Source organism: Dysidea avara, chromosome 7 (genome assembly GCF_963678975.1).
Source record: "Dysidea avara chromosome 7, odDysAvar1.4, whole genome shotgun sequence".
Classification (NCBI taxonomy): Eukaryota; Metazoa; Porifera; class Demospongiae; order Dictyoceratida; family Dysideidae; genus Dysidea; species Dysidea avara.
The window spans coordinates 9,900,989-9,919,497 of record NC_089278.1 but is presented as its reverse complement, the minus strand read 5'-3'; the positions used below and the strand labels follow the sequence as shown (position 1 = coordinate 9,919,497).

At 41.3% G+C, this 18,509-nt stretch overlaps 1 protein-coding gene across 1 annotated transcript; it reads right to left on the bottom strand.

Annotated features, from left to right (window-relative positions):
* Positions 1–1,859: 1,859 nt before the first annotated feature.
* On the bottom strand, positions 1,860–18,502 carry LOC136260047 (lysine-specific demethylase 7B-like). The gene is made up of 21 exons (XM_066053647.1): positions 18,173–18,502; positions 18,027–18,112; positions 17,915–17,973; positions 17,804–17,862; positions 17,426–17,586; positions 17,338–17,378; positions 17,130–17,233; positions 16,991–17,077; positions 14,639–14,750; positions 14,428–14,590; positions 12,472–12,559; positions 12,313–12,419; positions 12,172–12,263; positions 12,035–12,115; positions 11,595–11,704; positions 11,316–11,347; positions 10,216–10,368; positions 2,709–2,798; positions 2,485–2,651; positions 2,323–2,431; positions 1,860–2,164 (listed from the first exon to the last, which is right to left on the bottom strand). Exons 1-21 carry the CDS (start codon positions 18,286–18,288, stop codon positions 2,037–2,039), a joined length of 2,145 nt encoding a protein of 714 aa, XP_065909719.1. The 5' UTR covers positions 18,289–18,502; the 3' UTR covers positions 1,860–2,036.
* Positions 18,503–18,509: the final 7 nt, after the last annotated feature.

Here is an 18,509-nt window from a genome sequence, read left to right as displayed (position 1 = left end):
CCTTGTACCTACTGTAGCTGTGCTGATGGACAACCATTTTGTGTTGTTCAAGACTGTGCTGCCCCACCCTGTGATGATTATGAGGTTCCAGAGGGACAGTGCTGTCCTATCTGCAACAGCTTTGATGTGCCTACCCAGTAACTGCATTGTATAACTTCATATTGTCTTCTGTATAAATTTGCACAAGTAAAATAATGTTGTACAATCACAAAGTCATGTTGCCATAGAATGCTATCAAGTATCATTTCAACACCACAGATACCACATGCCAAACTCACACTACATATGATAGCTGTTCTCATGACTGTACAGGTGCAGGCAAGATATTGTGAGAGAACAAAAACCTACAAGTTGTTGCAGAGAAGTAGTTTACAGGAAAATCTGTGATAAAAAATCATGTCACTTAATGTCACAGTAAATAGCTAATCAGGCAAACCTATAGCTACGTCCAAATGGCAACAGTATATACTGTACTTGCAATAATGTGTGGCAGCACTTGTTCATGGTAATGCCTCTGGGGACTAAAGGGCTATACAAATTTAATATACACAATCCCCAAAACTGTACATACATGTCTCACTGCACTAAATTTATCCTTACAATCCTCATGCTTGAAGTTTCTTGCAGTAAGAATGGCCTGTCACTGGAACTTCACCATGTTGCCAAAGCACCCTCTTTAAGAATTTACTTAACATGCAGTAACTGGTCTACAAATATACACAACAATGCTTTGGTAAACCCGTGAAATGGATTTTTATGAGTGTGCATTCAATGAAAGTCCGGCCATGAATGGATACATTTTCACATGGCCCACATTCATGGGTCTTTGATGGATAATTCATGTCAACTTACAACTTTCATCGGATGCACACCAATGAAAACATGACAATTTACCTAAAAAAAATATCATAGCATTGTCATGGGAATGTTTTCTAGTGGTAATATAGTATGCAAACTATTAATTGTACACCAACACATGTATACGCTGTGATGAAAGTACACCTGTCGAGTTGGAAGTTTTCTACTCTGCCTTATTACCCAACAAGTCTATAGCAGAGGGTAGACCAAAGACCCTCAAACGCATAAGCATGGTAGCCTATGAAATTTGTTTTTCTATCAAGCCAAAATGTTATTACAATCAATAACTTATGTTGCTGAACCATTTCAAGAGTGTTTTTTCTGCCACTGCATGTATGCATGGACCAGTAGATTGTATATGCTTGAGTTTCTGCAGATTGCATAGTGTGTGTGTGTGGGTGCACATCCATGCGTGACGCACAAGTATCACTCATGCGTGACGCACAAGTATCACTTTAACTAATGCCTCTATTTCAGCATGTGTGGTCATACAGTAATAAAAAACACTGTTAATGAACCCTCTTCATTAGACAAATACAGTAGTTACCCTTGCTGCATGTGGTCCACACTTGAGAATTACATGCATGAATGACCGGCATGTTATATAGATGGAATTACAGAGGTAATCCTGACAATTCAACTTATTTTTGATCTCCAAGCACCTGGTGAGAAACTGTTCAGGAACAGTTAAGATCAAAAATCTGTTGTTGATGGATGAGTTAAGCAGAGGTGGACCAAGGGACATTAGACAAAGTTTTTAAAACAAATACGAACATTAAGGGTGGGGAAGCACACAGATCTTTAAATTATGTGTGGAATTGAAATCACTAATAAATCATTTCAGCTATGATAATGGCCACTGACAACTATGGATCTTAATAATTTTATAGCAGATATGGATGTGCTTGTTGCTCTATGAACTTCAGCTACTTACACTTCATTTGTGAAATAAATAAAACTTTCTCAACTATTACCCATATGACACCCAGCAATAAACTGAGTTTAGCAAAACAACATGTCTGAGTGGTGGAAAACAATATTAAAAGGCTAGATGGTTTATTGAATGTACTATTATACTACATGACATGTGTTGGGGTGAATGTATAATAAAACAGTGAAGTGAACTGGCATAAGCACAGTATGTGAAGTGGTGTGTGTACATGCTGAATGACTGTATATCATTTCCAGCCACTGCTGACACCAGATTTGTCCAAACCTAAAATCTTTCCTAGTCTTTGCTTGCTAGTTTGTGGTTTCAATTTGAGCCGAGAGGACTCCAATGCCAAATTCACAGCAGTGGCAGCAGCTAAGATGAACAAAACAGCCATCAACAGTGCCTATAATCACTATATATGTATCTACATTAAACCTGAGTAGTATCTAGGACTACTGAAGTTTATGAGAAAAATTCTAGATTAACAAAACAGTGTTGTTCCTTTTAAATACAGTGTATTGTATGATTACCTGTGGCCCTGTTTCTATTCATCATCAGTTGACTGGATGATTCTCCACTATTAGCAGTGGGACCAACCAATGCTCCACCACTGATCACTGGGGCACCATACATGCTCTCCTGTATTGTAACACTAGTGTATACCAGCAGCCATATGTGGTCCTACCACTAACCAAGTATTTAATGTCTGGCTTCTCTTCTGTGCTTGTGTACCCTTGTTTCTTTACCCATTTGGCCATTGCTATTTTAGTTGTCTTCTTGTCCACTGAGTGTTTTCTAGCATGTGGTCTGGATGGTCGACTGCCACTTGCTATAGAGCCACTCAATAATTTGACAGTGCCTGCACAGACAAGACACTTGTTGATTACATATGTGTTAGTGAACATTTGTGACTTACCTCCTGGCATCCACAGGTCATCATCTTCAGTTTTAGACCTCCGTTTCTTCCTCGGTGTCATTTCATCATCTTCATTCAGTATTACATATGCTGCGCACACACACATACAGACCTGAGTACTAGTACACATTATACAACCAGGCAAATGAGATGTTGTGGTTCACAATCATCAGTGTGGGTGTTATAACTTGTCAACAAATAAAGCTAAATGCACAAGTACCCAATTTTCTTTTAGGAATTTTCAACTAGAGCAAGGACCATAAGCACATCGATAAAAAGTACTGAAACAAGCTGGAGTAGTGCATGATATTAAATCACAGTAAAACAATTAGAAGTGTTACATCCCTACTATGCTCAAGATACCATAATGGAAATGCACAGTAGGGACATAACACTTCTTATTGTTTTACTGTGATTGAATATCGTGCATTACTCCAGCTTGTTTCAGTACTTTTTATCGATGTGCTATGGTCCCTACCCTAGTTGAAAATTTCAATTTTTTTTTTGTGTACTTGTTCGTAATTTTTTTTTTTGTAAAATATCATGAACCATGGTAGTGGTTCATAATAGAGATCGCCTATGTTTTTTGCCAAAATCCTAATAGAACACACACCTAAACACCCCCTTAGGAAGCTTTCCCAACCACAAAAGAAGTCTTAGAAGTTAATTTGGAAGAAGTTTAGGTCCACTGGAAAATATGAAGTCAAAAGGAACCCAGTACTTTTTAAATTTCTGAAATACGCCATTTTGTTCATCTTCTTATTATTTTTTCCCAGAGGGCTAGAGCAAAATGTGTGGGGATAAAAACTACATAATTTTCCTTCCTATGTCTTTCTTCACGTCCATGACCTATTTATAAGTGCACATTGCAATGTTAACATTCACTTTCAAGCAAATTTGCTTCTTGTAGGTTCACTTTGCCATTGATCTTCTGATTATATTTCGTGAGATTCGCTGCATGTAACACTGGTATTTCTCTCTTACTACACAAATATTACAGCAGTTAGTAGCTTTTATACAACTAATTAGAAAATAAAGTCTCATATCCGGTAACACGTGATCGCTGACTCTGCTTTTTTCTTTTGCTGCGCATGGTTAGTAGCTCGCAGTATGGCGTCTGAAGGATCGGACACAACTAGTCGTCAAAGGAAAGAAGAATCCGCAGAGCGAGAGAAACTTGTTGCAGATATATTGGGCGACGAGGAGACATGGAGTCTACTGATTCAGAAATTGAAGGAAAGTGGCCACGTGGGAAAAGATATCTCACCCACCGACCGTAATCCCCTTCCCAACGACACTCTGACTGGGCACAGACCATGGCCGACTTTTCCGGTCCAGTATCCCTTCGCTCCATTTCCTGCCTCGCCCTTTTGGGGACCAGTCGCTCCTTCGCTCTGGGTTGCTGGAGCGACCAACCCCCAGACCTCCCCTGGTTCCGCATGGACGTTGGGCCAGCCTGGTTCTTCATGTACACAAGGCCAGGATGCGGAGGCTGATGATAATGAGGAAGAAGACGTCATTGACCTGTTAGACAAAGCGGAAGCCCTGAAACTAGTCTCAGTTCAGGATGAGAATGCATGGGAGGCCAATGAGGCCATCAACACCTTTTTGGAGAAGCATTTTTACACCCATTGGCATCTGATGAACGTGAAGCCATCAAAAAAGATTTTCCTAGACCTGCCTGCCAGGCTTTACGTGTTCCCAAGCTAGACGAGGAAATTAAGGACCAAATTAAGAAAGCTGGGAAGAATCCTCATTTTGGAGCAGAGAAGTTCCTGTTCAAGTTTCAGGAGCAGATCTTGGAGATTGCTGGGCCCCTAACTTGTTTGTGGGCAGACATGCTCAACCGAGATGCCACAGTAAAACCAGAAGACATCTTGCTATTGCTGCAGAGAGTTCTGGTGCTCCTTGGGGGTGCATCACACTCTATTACTCAGGAGCGCAGAAGGATAGCTTGGGGCCGTGTCAATCCAGCCAATGCACTGCCAAATGACTCTGAGGAAGGCAAAGAGAAGGAAGTGACTCTATTTGGTGGAGGTTTCTTGGAGAGAGCAACCAAGCGTATTGAGAAGACAAAGGAGCTGGAAAAAGTAACAGGAGGCAAACGGAGTGGAGGCCCTCCCCAGAAGCGTAGATATCAGGACAAGGACCCCAATGATCTCCGTCGTTTTTTGGAGAAGGGCGCCCCTGCAAGATACGGCGGCAGGAATCCTTTGCGCCCCAAGCCGTATTACCAGCAGCCAAAGAAATTCCAAAACCAGAAGAAAGGAAACAGGAGGACAAACAATTAGTGGCAAGAGAACAACTGACCTATGCACACATTTATTCAACAATGTTATTTACCCTATCCCATGTATATCTCATCTACCTACGGCGGGCCGGCTCCCTCACTGTATTCACAATTGGCACTGTATAACAGCCGATCAATGGGTTCTGCAGGTGGTGAGTGGCTACAAGCTAGATCTAATATCACTTCCGGTGCAGAAATCCCCACCTTTGGCCACAGGGACCGGCAAGGCAGACTTGGTGCAGGAGGAGATTCAGAATCTACTGGAGAAAGGGGCAATAAAGATAGTACCCAATTGCCCTGGCCAATTTCTCAGCTGCATATTTCTGGTGCCCAAGAAAGATGGCTCATTCAGACCAGTAATCAACCTGAGGCCACTGAATCAGTTTATGGAGAGCCTGCACTTCAAGATGGAGAGCCTGGGAATGATGAGAGACCTGCTGAAGAACAGCGATTGGATGGCCTCAATAGATTTGAAGGATGCATACCTGTCAGTAGCAGTATGGGAGGGCCACCGGAAATATCTTCGCTTCCCATGGCGGGGCAGAGTGTACGAATTCCAGTGCCTCCTCTTTGGCCTGTCGAGTGCGCCCCGTGTCTTCACCAAGCTGCTGAAACCAGTGTTGGCACATCTGCGGCATCAAGGAATACGTTTGATAATGTACCTGGACGATATGCTAATGATGGCTCAGTCCAAGGCAGAACTGGAGAAACAGTTAGCCCAGATCACCTCTCTCCTAGAGATACTAGGGTTTGTCATCAACAGGGAGAAGTCCCATTTGCAGCCAACACAGATAATCCAGTATCTAGGATTTCTGATAGACTCCCAGGAAATGAAAATCCTGTTGACAGAGGAGAAGATGACACAGGTGGCAGCAGCATGCAAGAAGGCACAACAGGAAGGATCTTTCAGTGTGGGAGTTGACCCGATTAATAGGGAAACTGACAGCAACATTACCAGCTATATTCCCAGCCCCACTATGGTACCGGGAGCTTCAGCGTTTGAAGAATCAAGCCCTACAGAGGTCTCAGTCCTTCGAGACAACAGTCATACTGACTCAGGAGGCCCTGTTGGAATTGGACTGGTGGTCCACCAACATGAGCTCAGTCAACGGGAAGAGCATTCTATCCCAAGAACCCGATTTGGTGATGGAGACAGATGCTTCAATGCTGGGTTGGGGAGCAGTTTGCGACGGTACCAGGACCGGAGGACTGTGGTCTCAAGCAGAACGCCGGAACCACATCAACTACCTGGAACTGCTGGCAGCCACATTTGCAGTGAAGGCTTTCACAAAGGACAGAAACCACCTTCACATCCTCCTGAGGATGGACAACAGGACTGCGGTGTGCTATGTGAATCGCATGGGGGGCACTCACTCCCCACTGATGAGCAGGCTGGCAATTCAGCTCTGGCAGTGGTGCCTGGAGAAGAACCTCTCCTTGTCAGCAGTACATCTTCCAGGAGCATCCAATTGTGTGGTAGACGAGGAGTCCAGGACAATTCAGTCCTCAGCAGAGTGGCACCTAGATCAGAGAATATTTTGCAAGATAGTGAAGGAATTGGGGGAATGCAATGTGGATCTGTTTGCTACACGACTCAACACCCAGCTGAAACAGTTTGTCAGTTGGAGGCCAGACCCGAATGCAGTAGGGACGGATGCACTCCAAATTCCTTGGGACAGGTACTCAGGTACACATTCCCACCATTCTGCTTGATTGGCAGATGTCTCAGGAAGGTCAGGGAAGAGAGGGAACCTCTGTTGTTGATAGCCCCAGTGTGGCGGTCTCAGCCGTGGTATCCAGCTTTGCTGGATCTACTAGTGGATTATCCCCGGATACTACCAAGCAGTCCAACCCTACTAACAGATCCATTCGGCAGTCCTCATCCTCTTATGGCAGCAGGCCAGTTACAACTAGCCGCCTGGAAGTTATCAGGCAGAGACAACAGGCAGCAGGAATTTCAAGAGAAGCTTCACAGCTCCTGGCAGCTGGATGGAGCAAGGGAACAAATACCACATATCAGAGTGCATGGAAGCGATGGGATAGCTGGTGTTCGGAACGGCAAGTTGATCCAGTTTCATCCCCTATCCAATCCTTCCTTGAGTTCTTGACAAGCCTTTTTCAGGAAGGAATGCAATATCGATCAGTCAATACAATCCGGTCAGCTGTCTCCATGACCCATGTACACATTGAGGGAATTCCTGTGGGTAGGCACCCATTGGTGTCACAGCTACTCAAGGGTATGTACAACTTGCGTCCCCCACAGCCAAGGTACTCGACCACATGGGATGTGGACATTGTCATCAGATACCTGCAGTCGTTAGGCAACAATGATTCACTACCATTGAAAGTGCTGAGCCAAAAGCTACTTCTCCTGATGGCATTGGTGGAGGCCAGCAGGGTCTCAGAACTTCAGGCATTGGATTTGAGATATCAAATATTCCGACCTGAAGGTGTAGTTTTCAATATATCAACCCTAGGCAAGAAAAGGTGGGGGGCCCCACCTATTCAAGTGATGTTTGGAGCCTTCCCAGATGATTGCTGCCTATGCGTGGTGCATTGTCTAAAACGATGAGTCAGTTACACAACAGTACAGGACCAGAGAGCCTAACAGCTGTCAGCCTTTGTTTTTATCGTATGTCAGACCACATGATCCAGTTACCTCACAGAGGCTATCTCATTGGTTGAAAGAAATTCTAGGGAAGGCTGGAGTGGACACCTCAGTTTTCAAGGCCCACTCAGTCAGAGGTGCTTCAAGTACAGCAGCTTCAGAAAAGGGAGTACTTATTGAGGATATCTTCCGCACTGCCAACTGGAGTACAGACTCCACATTCCGAAGGTTCAATTAGCGTCCTACTCAGAAGAATGTCTATACTCAGGCTGTACTACAAGCAAGACCTCTACCAGCATAAAATTGAACTCTTGTTTGGACTTTGTGCCATTTTTATTTCATTTGGCCTAGTGCCATCTATCTGTATCGGCCTTTGTGCCAGTTGTGCATGGCTTTGTGCCAGTTGTATTATCATATTAATCAGGCAGTATAATTATAATATTCTTATGCTCGATGGATTGAGGTAACAAAAGCACAATGCAGTTTGAGACTAGCATCTCGCACTCTGTTTGTGTACGTTCATTTATATTCGCTGCATAGATTGTATGCTTTGAACTCACCAGTGTTACATGCAGCGAATCTCATGAAATATAATTGATGATTTGACGAGGGCCCGAAGGGCCTGAAGTTAAATGAGTGAGATGAGCAAATGTAACACTGGCCCTCCCTGTGGATGTTCTATTTAACCCCCCACCGTGTTCATTTGCCTTGTAGGGCTCACTACTCAGCTGGCAGCAAAATTCATAAGCACAGTCAGTGATCACGTGTTACCGGATATGGGACTTTATTTTCTAATTAGTTGTATAAGAGCTACTAACTGCTGTATATTTGTGTAGTAAGAGAGAAATACCAGTGTTACATTTGCTCATCTCACTCATATAATCTTGATTTAACTTCAGGCCCTTCGGGCCATCGTCAAAATCATCAATTTAGTCTCTGCAAGGGTAACCACAGTGTTAATATGTGTTAATAAGTATCCAATCTATTCATGTTAATAAGTTCATTTGGAAACTGTATATCATTACCTATATTTAACCACAGTATATTAAGTTCATACCAGAGCAACAATGTTGTTGTGTACCACTGCGTACTTGACTTTATTGTGACAGCATGCGCATATGATAGATCAGAAGCCGTACCACAGAATGCTATACACTACCTATAGTCAAAGCTGTATAGCACAAAGAGTACATTCAATGGTAAGGAAACAATACACTGGTGTTTGCTAACTCTTGATAATATTAGCTGACTATATACTAAGAGCTACTGTACATGGTTAACTTGATACACGTTTAGTACAGTACAATATCAAGCGCCACCAGCACCTCATATTATCATGTTAGCTGTCCATAAATGGATCTATAAAAAGTAAAGAAACTAGTGTAAAAATAATTATAAAAATTAAAACAGGAATAGAGATTGCTGAAAAAAGTAAAGAAACAAGAGTCAAACAAGCCAGCATGTTAAACACACAGAGATCTCTATTTGGACTCAAATAAACATTTAGCTATACAGAAGCATTCTCAGCATTTATCTGCCCCAGCCTGATTTATGGAGAAACTACTGTTTTTACCTTAGTTTCTATAATACTGTATCTGCTGAGAAGTGAGGCTGGTTTTTGGGTGATGTTTTTCAAGGGTCATGCCTGCACCTTTGTGGTCCCTACTATACAGTATACTATCGTACTGTATGATGAAAGTTGGTGGAGTCATTCATGGTGGTTAAGGGGATCAATGGTGAAAGTTATAACTACAGTTATCTTTTTGAAGTTGGAATTACCAGACAAGATGAGGATCCTGAAGGTAAGGCATGGTACCGCATGAGGCAGAAAGATGGAGGAACCAATCCAAAGTGTACACCTCCTCTATGAGCTCAAAAAATACATTTCATTTGAAGAAACTTAAGCCACAATCTTCTTTCAAACTATACAACACTTCCCAAGATAATGCCACCATTTCTTACCAGCACTAGAGCCACACGCACCAATTCTATAGCGTCTGGTAAAAGCAGCTGCAAGAAGAAGAATTGCCTAACCTTTGTGTTGGTGAAAACTCTGACGTGTCATAAGCTATTTAACATATACAATCCCAGCCAACTCCCTTGTACACTCCTCAATACAATGATTTTAGTGAATACAGAATATAACAGTAAATCTTATTTGCAATAGTAAAGCTTGCATGGATAAACTAAATGTGTCCTGGTTTCACAGGAAAGTTAATATACAATGGAAGTTATTATAGAACTATAACTAGATAGGGGTGGGCAGTATTCTATATCAAGAAATTCAATATTTTACTGATGCTGATATCCAAAAATAACAATTCCTTGGTAAGTGTGATACAAAATGTTACATAAACCATCATGGGAACAGCTCACCACATGCAAGTAAACAATACTAGCTGTCAACAGCATGCTACTGTACAATAAATCAACATTAGAATCAGATTTTTTTTTAAATGGACAGATGGGAGTTACATGCACCAACTACGAGTCATAAATCACAATATTGAGACAATGTGTGAAAAGGCTATCAATATAGATATCCCTACCTCCCATGCACAGATGATGCGAGTATGTACCCCACCATAAACTATACTACACAACTATACCATCTTGATCATCCTCCTCATCTTCACTACTCCTGTAGTCCTCATCACTGACATCATCATCAGAAACACTTTTCCTCTTCTGCTTCTCCTCTTCCACCTCTTCATTGTCACCTGACATGTCACTGTCCTCCATCTTGTGACGTCTTTGGTAGCCTGTGGTGGGTACACAACATAAGGGTTGTAGTGCAATTCATGTAATCTTAGGCTGACAATGAGTAGAAATTACTTTACAACAAAATATGTTTAAATGACTGTTTTATTAGGGTATTTTGGTAAACTTGTAAGTGTAGTCATTTCAGCGGTTACCACCAATATCCTAAACCAGTTATTTATAATGGCACTGCTGGTAACTGCTGGTCTAATCTGTTTTATATAAACCTCCTGTACACTACAGCAGTAGATAAGTATCAAACATCATTGTGTTGGAAGTGTATCAATATAATGACCAGCCTATCAAAGTTGGCCATTGCTGTTCTTTCATATTTCCAGCTTTGTTGATGTAATGCATTATGAAATAGAGTTACTATTAGAATTAAAATTAAAAAATGGAGTACCAGCAATAAAAAAACAACAGTAAAACACGAGATGTGAATGAGTAAAAAAGGTCATGCACAGTGAGAGAAAAAGTTTCATGAAAAGTACATAGGATAAAGGAAAAGCAGTTTTAGCCTACAAATCAGTACATTATACTTATCAGTCATTCCATTCAACCACTACACCACCACAAGTTACCTATAAATATTACAAATACAGTGTACTGTAGGTATAACTGTTTGCAGTTAATGATTTTCTTTGCTGAGCTGTACTTCACTTAACGAGTTGCAGAAGACAAATGAGACAACACTTACAAGGTTTATTTAAAAGCCTATAGTCCTGGATGATGAGCACCTTGCTTTGCATAAAAATCACTCAGTATGTGTAGTATTTGGCCATCTGACATCAAATGGAATGCAGAAGACAGTCAGAAAGACAGCTTTAAATACATAGATCAAGACTTAATGGAGCATACAGATTGAGACAAAGCTCTCCATTTAAGATGTATAATGAACATTCTGTTATTAAGGTGCTTGTATGAATGACTTGCAATTCATATGACAAACCTTTGGATTTCTTATTCTCCATCATGCCACGCCTAAGCAGAAAGAAAGAATGATTACTACATTATAAGAGTGCGTAGTGTGTGTGTGTGTGTGTGTGTGTGTGTGTGTGTGTGTGTGTGTGTGTGTGTGTGTGTGTGTGTGTGTGTGTGTGTGTGTGTGTGTGTGTAGCGTAGCATGTGTGTGTGATGTAGTGTAGTGCATGTGTGTGTAGTGTAGTATGTATGTAGTGTAGTGTGCATATCTCAAGTGTACTGCATACATGTACACATAACCAGTCACCGTCTCTTGTTAGTCGTTGGCTTAGGTCCCTTGTTCTTGATTAATATAACAACATTTTTGTTGATCTCAAACTGTAACTTGTCACTTGCTATACTTGATCGGAACTTGACCTACATCATCAGAACAAAACATGATCCAACAAAGTTGTGTGTATTGGGGTGGGATGGGGGAGGGGGTAGGAGTATAATGTTTTCAACATTACATCTGCGTCAGACTTAGTAAGTTCTTATCTTCATGGTGACCATTGGGAGATGGCCAAGCTGACAAAATTGGAGTCTACATTGTAAGCCCAGGATGCTACCCAATGGTACACAGAGTTAGTTGTGTTCAGACAGAAACTGGCAATTGTCATGTGGCAGTCTGCCTCACCCATCCCAAGACAAGGTCTGTGCTTTGTGTACACATCTACATGTGATCTACATGTGATAAATCAAACTCACAATAGCAACTGCCAGTGCTTTAGTAAGTTGTTGTATCAACACTATCGGATCCAAATTTTCAGGAACCTTATCTTTGTAAGCCTGTACATACACAGTTTATTAAATAAAGGATATATGCCCACATGACAGTAACACACCTGCCTGGACTTGATCCATGAGCTAAGCACAACAACTAAGTAAGCTAGTCCATTCAATAAGTGTATGGGAGGAGGTAACTCCTTTGTGTATCCTGCAATGAAAAATGTTGTGAAAAAAAGATATGATAAACAGACTGACACCTTGTAATTCATCCAATAGTCCCTGAGCAGCATACCAAGTGAGGCACTCGTAACTAGGGTGGAGAAATTTGGTTGGGGTGTCCAGCCGCAACTCTAGCTCATATACCCTGTTTATCGCAGCAAAGATAATGTGGGCAATTGGTTAAATGACCACCTCACTTTAGTTGTTGGCTGATGCTGTATCTCTGCAAGAAGTTGCCACCAAATACTAGAGAGTCTTCAGGAGTTAGTACAGCATGTATCCAGCCTGAATCGACCATAATGAAAACAAGATGAGTAGGCCATGCACAATGCACAATACCTACACATGCACACACTATACTGTATACATAGGGCTGAAACAGACGTTTACATTATTTATTTATTTAAAGACTTTACAGTGTAAAAAGCAGTGACAGACAATTAAGATTGTACAATGTAATAAACTAACTATATTATGTGAAAATTACACTGATGGAATACTAGCATCCTGTGCCAGTACCCAAAAACTACATTATTTGTAATTATACATAACCTAAAAATTACAATGAAAGTAAAATTATTATCATTGTCTGGATATCGTACTGTATAGTAGGGTGTGGGCGTGGCCTGTGATATAATATAATCCAAAAACCTGCCTTGATTTTTCCTCACAACACCATGACAGTATTGGTTGGATAAAATCAAGCCCAAAAGTGTATTCAGATCAACCCGAAATGTAACTGTCAAGTTCATGCGGAATTTTTTAAAAATTATTCAACGTAATTTTCTAACACCTGCCTGCCTGATGCCTTCAGTCAAGCATAGCGGAACACTGGCTACAGCTACAACCCTAATACTTTCACTGAAACGTTCTAATTCAATGAAGAAAAAACCTTTGGTATATTGATAAACATACAATGCTTGCACTATTGTCTTACCTTTTATCCTTCTTTACCATGGCCATCAGTCAAGGTTCTACCGCTGATAGTGTTAATAGACTACAGTAGGGCTTCCATCTATGGGTGTATATTGCATCAAACCATTCGAATACAACGTGGTTAGTTTAGCATTGCACCGAACTATTTCAACACATGTGGCTCGGTGGTTTTCGAAGTTGGTAGTTGATATTGATTAGTGAAAGCAGCTCGCGGCAAACTAGCCACGTGTAAGTCAATAAATATAGTTTAGTAACAGCGTTAAAACCGAGTCGGGTCATCCAGGTCCCACTTTACAGATTATCCTGGATTGGATCCCATGCTAAATTAAATAGTGTAACGATGTGGACGTGTATTAACATATCATAGCGCAGCCCTGCTTATTTCATGAACCACGCCCACTTATGTAAATTACTGTCTGTGGGCATACAATAGCTATGCCTATTTATCAGTCTGTAAGTATGCACGAATCCACGTTCGTCATTGCCTGCAGGCTTATGTAAAGCCATGCCCACTAATCAGTTGTTATTGTATGAGTCGTAATCTAGTATAAAGTGCTGTGATTAACTCTATATAATATTGTGACTGGTTTCGTGAAAAGCAGGCTATTTAGTGGTCATGAGCTTGCAAAAAAAATTCACAAACAATTATAAGAAAAAAATAGGAATTTTAAATTAGAGTAGGGACAGTGTATAGTGCTGCAATAAAAAGTACTAAAACAAGCTGGATCGGAGTAGTACACAATGTCCACATACTGTGAAGTGAATATCTCTACTGTGCTACACTTCCTAATTTTTTCTTATACTTGTTATGTTTGAAATCACCAGGATATTGCTGGTAATGGTAATGTAATGCAATTTTATGATAAAATTTCCTTAATACAAAGCTTCCATGCTAATCAATACTACAAACCTAATTATCATACTCTGAACATGTTTGAATGTATACATGTTATGCATGCACGTCGCAAATGCACTCACACACGCACGCACGCACACACCCACCCACGCACGCACACACACACACACACACACACTACAAACAGCATCCATGCAAAACACAGCAATTGCCGCCCAGCAAACCAGCACTGAGAATGCTTGTGCACCACTCAAGCACTTGAACCTTGTGCGGACAAATCCTCCTAGGGCAGGGCTAGTAGTAACCCCCAGGAGGACACACACACACACAAGCAAGCAAGCATGCACGTACACATACATACCAGTTGGGATGAAAAGAGTGTTACCAGGAAGAACAGGACACATGTAGCAGTCATCGACAAGATCACCAAAGAATACTTCACTCTGTGTAGCTGAGGATACCCACTGCTCATATTTCATCAGGTTAAGATTTGTAGGCTTGATAAAGTAAAACACCTTCTCCCCCTATCACAGCAACAACATATAGCACAACAATACAGTTAAGCAGCCTACCCTGACAACATGATACCACACTGAAGTGCCTCCAAAATCAACATGGAAGTCAGTGTAGCTGTCCTTGACCCCCATCAGGCAATACTTCTGAACTTGAGGTCTATTATATAAACTGTAATGACAAATAAACGCCAGCAGTTATATTTCATGAGATTCACTGCATATAACACTGGTATGTCCTTCACATCACACAAAATCTAAAGCAACTTTGTAGCTCTTATTACAAAATTATAAACAAAATAGACAAGTTCCTAATTTCCAGTCCTGTATCCAGGTCACGTGAGCCCAATCCCACTTTTTTTTTTCTCCTCATGGCAACACAGCTCATTTTTCAATGATGATAGAACTGCCTTAGATCGAAGATGGTAATGCATCTCAAGACATGGATGAGTAGCAGAAAAAGCTTAATGAGTTTTTGGCAGACTCATCAGCGAAGACAGCACTTCTCGAGAAGTAGTCATCACAGTTCACCTCACAGAATGTCGGAACCCTTGAAGGAGCAGTGTCTTTTTCCTATTTCACCCTTAGAGGGATGTCTGAGAGTAGTGGATAGCCAGTGTTTCCCATTTGCACCTTTCCCTCCATTTTTGAATCAACACACTGATGCTGCAGAGACTTGTGGGAGCAACCAACTCTGATGCTGAACCTGGTGATCAAGGATATTTCTATAAAGGAAGAAGAGTGCTACCTTGTTTGGTAAGAGCTTCATGGAGAAGACCACCAAGAGAATGAAGAAAGAGAAGGCTTCATTAGCTCACAGAAGGAAGCACCGGCAGCCTAATATACAATGGACCTACTGTATGCTGTTTTTTGGCACATGCACAGTACAGCAGCAGGAAACACCAACGCCAACAGCTGCACATCCAAAGCCACAACCCCAATCAAGGTCACAATTTCAGAAGCACAAGTACCTTCGGTGGCAGTCATGATCAGCTGTGTCCATGACTCAGCCATGTTGAAGGAGTTCCCGTGGGCCAGAATCCATTGGTGTCTCAGATGCACAACTCTAGGCCTCCCCAGCCTCGATACATAAGCACATGGGATGTGGGGACATAGTAATCCAGTACTTAACCTCCTGTCCCTTAAGCAACTGAGTCATAAACTTTCTTAGCCCTTGTGGGTACAAACAAGGTGTCAGAGCTCCAAGTAAGATTTCAGTCACATCAACCAGATGGTGTTCACTTTGAGTTGGGAAGAAGAGAACTGTGGCCAGGCAAGTGGTATTTTAAAGCTTTTCCTTGGGACAAGAAACTGTGTGTTGTTTCTATGAAGACAAGACCAGTCAGGTTCATTGTGGTGGAGCAGATCCTAGCCTAATCTCTTGTATATCAAGCCCAACAAGGAAATTACCTTTCAGAGGTTGGCACACTGGATAATGGGGGAGGAGCTGGGATTAATACAATTTTCAAGGCTCACTCAGTTCGTGGAGGCAGCAGGGGTTCTGATGACTAACATGCAGATTGGAACAGGGATTCCACCTTTAAGAGGTTCTACTATTGCCCACTTCAAACAATGGCTATGCCCAGATAATGCTACAGCTCAAAGAGAGGAGGGGGGATGATAAAATATCTGACAAATGGGCTTTGTCCCATGTCATTGTATTCTGTATGTACTGGCTTGTGGCATGAAGGATATGTTTGGTTAGAGCCAGAATCGACCTTTGTGTCACTGCTTGTGTATTGCTTGCACCATGCTTAGTAGTGGCAGCAAATGAAACATAATGGGTGGGCTGCCAATTAGAGGCCAGAGTTGTACTTGTTCATCTCACTCTCACAATTTAACTTCAGACCTTCATCAAATCATCAACTATATATTGCGAGATTTGCTAGATGTGTAACAGTGGTAGAGTTCAAAGCTTAGAGAAAAGCAACAAACTCTTTAAAACAATCATAACTAACATACACTTTAATCGTCATATCCAACACGTCAGAATACATTACATGGAACTTAGCATACAGAGTCAGACAACCTTATCACTATACCTGTCAAACAAAGCCCTATAAATTGGTGTCAAAAATAAATTCCTCTTGTTTGCATGCATAAACAAAACACCAAGGTCTCACTATTGAGTGCACACAGTCTCAAGAAGCATTGGGTCCATGTGACCTCTGAATATAATAGCTTACTATGAGCTGAAATATATTTGCTCATCTCGCTCAAGTAATCGTGATTATCATGATTTAATTTCAGGCCCTTGGGCCTTCGCCAAATCAATTGTGTGTGTACAATACAAAGACACTACAGTTTTGAATGGGAGATACAGATTCAGGTGGACTATATACATGACTATTGTCATGGCGAATTAGTAGTGATCATGTGCTGTATGCTTTATTAGAGGACTAGCCAGCTTACCAGTCAGGTGGCAACTCTTCTGGCCAGTAGACTTCAATCCAGTCCATCTCCCTCACCACTTTTGGAGGTGTGACATATTTGGACAACCTAACAAGCACATAGTAAGAGTGAAATGATGCAATCTATCGGATATACTTACTCTGTGTCAGAAAACTCTAGACTGATAACATTGAGGACTTTCTTCCTGGGCCTTATAACTTCATAATACTCTGTCCATTCTCTCATCTTCATCTTTATGTCTTCCTACCAGTGTGTTATCAGATTCACATGTATGTGCACACACTGCAGAACATGCACGCATGCACACGCACGCACGCACACACCCATACATACGCACACGCACTAACTTGTCTTGCAACATCAATCACATCTAGTTCTCTCATTGGTCCTAGACACACAAATGGTTGGCAGAGTACAAAAACAACATGTACTCACCAACACATCTCTCAATATCTGAGATCTTAAAGCTTGGTGGAGGCACACGTAGTCCCAAGTCATCTTTGTTTTCCACTAGTATGGGATAATCAAACCCATGTTCCTCTAGGTAATCAATGGTAAGATCAGATCCTTTCATTCTTTTTAGCACATCATCTAAACTACATAAACCAGCAAATCTGAAGTATCAAATTATTTAAAATTGAGAACTTTAGAGCAATGGTGTGAAGTTAACAACATAGTAGCCATTTGAATACTTGCAATAAAAATCCCACTACAATTAGATTAGCTCATTTTACCTCTAGTGATATTCATAAGTGACAGTAATAGACATGGTGCCCATCATATTTCTACCATTAACAAATGCTTAGTACTCACTTGGAGAAGTCTCTCTCCTTCAACTTATGTACAAATGCAAGAGTACCAGACTGAATTGCCTGTGGCAGTAAAATGAAAACACAGTAAATATTGTTAGCACTTATGAGATACCTTTTTGCCATCATTAATTTCTGAATAATCGTGTCTGTGCCAATTTCTTCGCCTCTTCACTAAAAAGTATTAGCTAAATTATAGTGTCAGTTTTATGATTTATATAACTCACAGACAAGCGGTCCATGTTTGGGAACACATCTTGGACAGTGGTACGTATCGATATCGTTTCCTTGGTGTTCTTCAATACCTACACAGCTAACATATCGATGCAAAGTGGGCTGGTCCCCGTACGGTGCTCGCTATATAGAAACTTACCTTCCGTGAAACCAGTCTTTGCAAACGTCACATTCTATCATAAATTGCGACGGCGAGTAAGGCTTTCTACACAGACAATACAATTCATCTGGGTCGTAGTCTTGCTCGTCCGACATGTTTGTTTACTTTGAGTTTACACCGCATGCGCTTTTCCCCGGTCAAATAACAAAAGAAAAAAACAGGCTGGCCTGGCGAGGCTGGGTACTACCAGAAAATGTTTGTTTAGCATTAAAATATGAGCTCGTATCACTAACATCTTATTTGAACGAGAATAAAAGTGTACGGTCCATAAGAAAACCTTTGATGTATAACGCTTAACACTTTAAAATATTTAATG